This window comes from Elgaria multicarinata, chromosome 11 (assembly GCF_023053635.1).
Source record: "Elgaria multicarinata webbii isolate HBS135686 ecotype San Diego chromosome 11, rElgMul1.1.pri, whole genome shotgun sequence".
In the NCBI taxonomy this organism is placed as follows: domain Eukaryota; kingdom Metazoa; phylum Chordata; class Lepidosauria; order Squamata; family Anguidae; genus Elgaria; species Elgaria multicarinata.
Genome location: NC_086181.1, coordinates 23,970,380 through 23,977,383, shown reverse-complemented (window position 1 = coordinate 23,977,383; position 7,004 = coordinate 23,970,380). Strand labels below are relative to the sequence as shown.

At 43.7% G+C, this 7,004-nt stretch overlaps 1 protein-coding gene across 1 annotated transcript; it reads right to left on the bottom strand.

Moving 5' to 3' along the window:
- Window positions 1-4,902: 4,902 nt before the first annotated feature.
- LOC134405496 (erythroblast NAD(P)(+)--arginine ADP-ribosyltransferase-like) lies at window positions 4,903-5,643 on the bottom strand. Its single transcript, XM_063136740.1, has one exon. The coding sequence runs from the start codon at window positions 5,641-5,643 to the stop codon at window positions 4,903-4,905; it is 741 nt and encodes a 246-aa protein (XP_062992810.1).
- Window positions 5,644-7,004: the final 1,361 nt, after the last annotated feature.

Here is a 7,004-nt window from a genome sequence, read left to right as displayed (position 1 = left end):
GGGTTTCTCATTGTGGCAGTAGCCACCATTCTGAATATTCGGACATTGGCGTGCCGTAGTTCTTTGCTACATGTGAACTCAACAAGGATGGATTGTTTGGGTGGCTAACAAGCCACCTGCAACCCTGAAACAGATTGTTAACCAGCCCAGCAACTCACCCATACCATATTCACACCTAACAATAAGCTATGGCACACCTCACCACACCCTGAATAATCAAAATGCTGGCCATGCCACAAAACAGCCTGTGGGGAAATTCACCCACAATGGCATCTTCTTACATGTGAACCAGGTCACTGACTGGCAGCAGCTCTCCAGGGTTTCAGGCAGGATTCTTTTCTAGCCCTGCCTGGAGATGGAACCTGGGTCCTTCACTGAGCTATATCCCCTCTTATAACTGTGTTACAGCTCCTCCAACCCTCTGCCTAATGGTACAGTCAACCCTGTACCTATCACTGATGAAATAAAGAGGGAGAGAAAGAAAACAAGAAAGAAGGAAGCAGACAAGAAAGAAATGGTTATGGAGTGGCAAGGGAAAATGGCCAATGAAAATTCCATCAGACAGTAAATGCAGGCCTGTTGCAGCTTCTCCTCCCCATCCTTTGAGAGTCATATGGATGAAATCCTGCATGAAAATTTTCCCATATATTGCTACTGGTTAAGAACTAAGACATTCAGAGAGGGAGCCTGATCTTTCTCTAAGGGATCCAAATCCCCACAAGCACCCTTGTAGTCTGTGAGCAGGATCACCCACTGAGCAAAATAATCTGAACAGCTCGGCCTGATTTATTTGCAGAAAACTTCCCTTTCTGGGTTTCATGAGTATTGAAGAAACAACAGCAAGGTCAGACCTCCACAGTGACCCACAGTGATGATAAAAGCCTGGCTTAAAAGCCTCAGCTTAGATGATTTGCTTCTAAAAATATAGGCCTTACACTGCATCTAGAAAACCAAAGTTTTGGTTTTGGAAGGCATATTGATGAACCTATTCCAGAAAATAATTTGCTAATCTCTGGGAAATTACAAGAAGGCTCTGTTTCATCAAAAAACAATCCAACTTCCTTCCCGGGGCCTCTCAACACGTTGTATATACCCATAACTACCAGGTGGGAGAAATTCCAGACAGATTGACATCTCAACTTACAAGTTTTCAATCAATAGAATTCTCCCTTTATCTTTGTCCTGTTCCCCCACTATTGACAAAAGGCTCTCTATTCTCCTGCTGTTACCAAAGAGAGTATGAGGATCTTCCAGTTGAATGCCTCCAGTCTTTTAAATTCCTCCTCTAAAGACCAGGGGAGTTCCAGTGCTTAGTTATTGCTTTCCCAGTTTTATCATAAGCAAAAATCTACCTAGCGGGACTTCCATTGAGCTCACAAAAATTATAAAGAATTACCAAATAAAAAAAATGTACCTTTCTTTCCCCCACACTTGCTCCTTTAATTAGCAAATCATCAATGGGGAGGTTAAGATTGCAGGGATCAAAAACCAAACAGACAAGTTCCAGTTGTCTTTTAAAGGGTATATTTTTGCTATGTTGTTATATCAGAATCATAACTGAGAGAAAATAGTTCTATTTTATACACACTGAGCAAAGACTTCAATTAAAGAGGTTTTAAACAGGTCCACTTTCCTTTATTTTTAACTCGCTCCCACATGTTAAATTGGAGCAGACCCCTTCAGTTTGAGGTAAGACTTGTTTTCTTCTCTAAGGTATGTCCACGGATTAGATATTTTTAGGAAACATCCAAGACACCTCTGGTCCACACTAAGATCCTAACCAACTACCAGCAACCCTCTTTTCCCCCAACGGCCATGGAGGCCCTTACATGAGCACACATGTCTGAAAGCTTGTGCAGGAGAGTGACCTGGTTTGCACAATTAAACAAACCATGGTTAAGAAACCACGGGTTGTTTGTGAGCTTGCAGGAGTGAGCAAGCAAATCATACTGGCTCCCACTGTCTCACATGCTTCCACTTTCCTAAACAACTCTGGCACGCTCCATTCTTGGGTTGCTATTGTTATGTCCAAACCCAGAAACTCTGAGTTATTTAGGGGTTAAACAATCCAGAATGAATGCATGGTTTGTTGTTGGATTAACAACTCTAAACAATTCAGAGATTCCAGGTTTGGAAATCAAGATTTTGTATTTATTTATTTATTTATTTATTCATTTATTTATTTATTTGCATTTATATCCTGCCGTTTTCCCTCCAAGGAACCCAAGGCGGCATACATAATCCTCCTCCTCCTCTCCATTTTATCCTCACAACAACTCTGTGAGGTGGGTTGGGCTGAGAGTCTGTGACTGGCCCAAAGTCACCCAGTGAGCTTCCATGGCCGAGTGGGGATTAGAACCCGGATCTCCCGACTCCCAGTCTGACACTTTAGCCATTACACCACACTGGTTTTTAACTTTTTATTTGAAACAATAATCATTTACATTACTCTTCATATTATAAAAAAGGGAGAAAAGAAGGATTTAGCACTTCTATTTCAAATATATATGTTAATATAAGCAGTCTGTATATATAAGTAAGGATCCATATGAAACTGACAGCTGTAGGGGATATGTTCAAATGTAGAGGTTCAGACTGCCATACAGCCACAACTAAGCCATTACATGTGAACCAGGTGAGTATAACCAAGGATTTGTCCCTGATATTTAAGTCTAATCAGACCTCCACCTGCTTCACCTTAAATCCTGGCGTGTGGGTGTTTTTCTATGCTTCTAGTAGATTTTGTTTTTATCACCTCCCTGACCTCTCTCTATCAGGTAGGCCCATTGACATAGCAAGGGTATTTTAACCTGTACAATCATCCTTTTTATTTGATCCTGTCTGAAACAATGCCTCTTAATTCTAATGAGAGCTGTTATATGCCAACTTCAGAGCAGAAACAGAGTGCAAAACCAAAAATTGTAAAACGACAATCAGAAAACCTTCCTAAAGTGGTGAAATGCATTTTAACTTCACGCTCGTCCTGCAGATCTTAACATGCAACTGGAGTTTAGAATGGAAGAAAAACGACACATGTGATCCAGATTTTCTTCCTTACTTGTAGACTAGTTGTGACATAGCTAACCATAGGTCAGAGCTGATTTAATTAGAGGGTATGGGTTGGTAACCTCATTGGGTATTAAAAGAGCCCAGGAGTGCCCCTTTAGTTAAGGCGACTCCCCCCAAAAAGTTATACCATTCTAAGCCTGAAAATTCTACTTCTTATAAAAATGTTACCTGTTTAGTTATTATTATTATTATTATTATTATTATTATTATTATTATTTGTATCCTGCCTTTTGCCCAATGCTGGGCCTCATATGAAATGTGGTGTACATGATCTACCCAATGAGGTCTACATTTGTGCATATGTACCACAAGTACATAAAAGGAGAAAATGTTTTCACCAAGTAAAGCCAAACAATGCAATGCAAGCAATGATCATGCAGGACAAAAATGGGGGGGGGGGGGAGGGAATCCAGTAAAAAGAAAAGAACATTTTAGGTCAGGTCTACTTTAGATTCTGACTCATACATGCAAACAGATGCACATAACAGGAAGTTTACAGAGGTCCATGCAAAGCACAGGTCTCGACAAAGTGCAGTCCGTGGTCACTGGGAAGATGGAGGCCTCAAAAATACAACACTGCAGAAGGAAAGAGAGAAAAATGCAGCCAAAGGTTAACAAGAAGCATTCCAATGTAGTCTCCAGTCTCATGTTGCAAAATTTCAGGATTTGTTGGAAATGTCCCAATTCCAGAAACGGACTAAAAAAAATACTTGGACACTATTCCATAATGAAAACCATCCTAGATATTAGGGTAAAAATCTGTAGACTGTGTGCAACAAATGGGAAGTATGTGTGCATTTATTGTGCGTTAAAAATACTCCTAATGGAGGAATGCCCTAAGAGACACCAGGGCTCTTTCCACACGGTCACCCACAAGCATGATGCAACCGGTTTTAATGCTTCAATCCTATGCACACTTACTTGGGAGCAAATACTCTTCAATCTAATGGGCCTTAGTTCTGAATAAACATGCATAGGATTGCACTCTTAATCTCTCTGCAATTGACTAGTCTATATCAACAATTATGTAGTATCCAGTGTGGGCCATTATCAGCCCTCTCTTTTTTATGACTCAGAAAAAGAGATTGGAGTCAGGCAGTGGAGGCTTGTGGCTCCGATTTCAGTGGGGCTATGCATCCATTCTGGTTTTCAGGCAGAACCAGTCAGAGCACTAAAGGAGCTATCTCAACAAGGGTTCAGAACCTTGGATAGCTCCTTTAGTTCCTGGCTGGTTCTGAGTGAAACCCAGAGTGGACTTCAATCCCCACTGAAACTGGAGCCATGAGCCTCCGCAGGAATCATCCCCAGTCTTTATAGCAGGGATGGGGAACCTCTAGCCCACAGGACAAATTTGGGCCACCATGCTGTCCCATCTGGCCCGCAGGACCACAAACAAGACCCTGACTCTCCCCATCCCCTCAGAAGATAGAGGGGGAAGGAGAGTGAATGAGCCACGTGAAATCCCTACATAGGTAATATGAATTCCAGGGGCCCACGCACCTTTGTGTTCTGGACAGGCCTTCTTATCTTTCCAACCTACATGACAGAGAAAGAAAATTAGCTCGTCCCCCAGTTTTGTTAAACAGTTCTTCTCCCAACCCATCGTATAGTTATTTTATGATGGGGCTAGTTGTCACTGATCAAAGGAGCTGAGGTAGAATTGGCAGTGCACTATAGACAAGAGGGACACCTTCCCCCATTACTTTTCCTCATGCGATTAGGATAGTATTGGAAGATGAATAATTCCCTCACATCCAATTCCCTGGTGAAATTTACTCCCACCCACCCACACCAAGCTCAGGCAGGGAGGGGAGGGGCATTAGAATTAGCAACTTAGAAAATGTAAGGTGTAATAACTTCCATTGTGTTACCTTCCCCCACAAAAGCACAGTTGTGGTAGCTGCAAGTCCCCACTGACTTGGCTTTTACGGTCTTGCCGTTTGATGTGTCTTCAACTGAGGTGACCTTGAATATCTCATAGGGAGGGACTAACACTTCCTCTTCCTCTTGATAAAAGGACATCTCACTGATATCGATCCCCTTGCAGGTGAACAACTTGAAGAAAGTTACTGTCTCAAACTTCTCGGCCTCTTCCAGGTTCTCTGAGGTGGAAGTGAACTGCCCGAACCGGAAGAGGTTATTGACTGAAAACTCCACATTGGCACCTCTGTAGACCTCAATGCATTTGAGATCCTCCGAATGGAGTGTCATGGATGCTCGGGTTAAAAGGAAATGCAGGGACTTGAAAGGGTAGGCCTCATATTCCTTAGGCCCTTTTCCTGCTGTCCGGGTGGCAGCATTGAACTCCCTGTAGAGTGGAGGGATTTCAAATGTGTATGCCCAGATAGCCACCTCAAAGAGTTCTTTCATATTCTGAGGGTAAAGCCAGGACTGGTTGGCCTGCCAGTTAAACAGGGCATTTTCCCAAGCTTCACGATACAACTCAGATGCTTTCAGCTCGCTTCGAATGAGGGAGGTCAGGTGACTCCGCATGCTTGACAGGCAGCCTTCATACTGGTCATCAAGGGAGTAATGTGCCATGTTCAATGCCGGGGTGAATGTGTTTGTTGACATCAGGTTGGAGCCGGACTGAAGCCAATTAACAATTGCATTGCATGAGACATGCTATCCTCTCAGAAAACATATGCCATTTCTCAGAAACAAGAGAATCTATCCAATCCACTCTTGGCTGACTGGTCAATCATCTTCACTCGTGAAGGGTGGTGGCTCCAATTTCTGTGGGGCTGTGATTCCACTCTGGGTTTTAGTCAGGACCGGCTAGAACTCTAAAGGAGCTACCCAAGATGCTGAAGCCTAGCCCCAAAATAGGTTTGGCACCCTGGGCAGCTCCTTTAGAGTTCTGGCTTGTTCTGACTGAAACCTAGAATGGAAATGCAGCCTCACCGAAATTGCAGCCCCCAGCCCCCACTGATTTTCACCATATGCCAGGGGTGGGACTCTCAGACCTGTGAGGCAAATCTGGCCCTCCAGGGTTCTCCAGATGACCATGCCCCTTTTCTGGGCCATGCCTTCATTTCCTTTCCCTGGACTACCAGTCACTTCCACATTTTGCATGTTTCCTCCTCCCCCATTCTAAAAGGATGAAAAACCTCTTCTACGACATTGTTATTGGCAGTAAGAGCTTTAAACTAAAATATCCTGGTATTTTTGAATTTTGACCCCACCCCTTTGGCCTTTTGCTCCACCCACTGTTGGAAGACACGCACATGCACACACACACACACACACAGCTTCTCCAAAATTTAATTTAGCCCCCTCAGATTGAAAGAAATTCCCCCATCCCTGCCATATGCTGTTACTTCAGCTGGAGAAGGGGGATTCTTCAGCAAGGGAGAAATCAGGAACAACCCCCCTTTGAGCTTGGGGGGCTAACAAGCAGAATAGGGCAAGGGAGTGGACAAGGAGAAGCCCCACAGGACTGTAAATGACACAGTGACCCTGTTCAGATGATACGCTAAGCCACAGTGATTAAGCATTTTGAGCTAAACATTATGGCTTAGTGTGTCATGTGAACCATGAATTAGCATGTCGTATGAACCATTCCTAACCATGGTGGCTACATAACCACGGTTTAAACATGCTCACTAATCGTTTGCTGCAAAAAGGTTAGCAGCCTAACCATGGCTTAACATAATGTCTGAACAGGCCTACTCTGTTTATCATTTCCTACTGTGATAGGGCATCACTACAAGCCCCATGATCCCTGGCAGGTAATCATGCAGAGAGCACACTATTTACAGCCAAGGAAAGGCTGGGAAAGGCCTGTCTGTGGTCTCAAATGATGCCCTCTGCATGGCATTTCCTGCAAGGGATCATGGAGCTTGGAGTTCAGCTCTATGATCACCAGCAGGAAATGATGTGTGGAGCATCAGGTAGAGGTGAGACAGGCCCAGTGGCCCTCCTAGCCTGCTCAT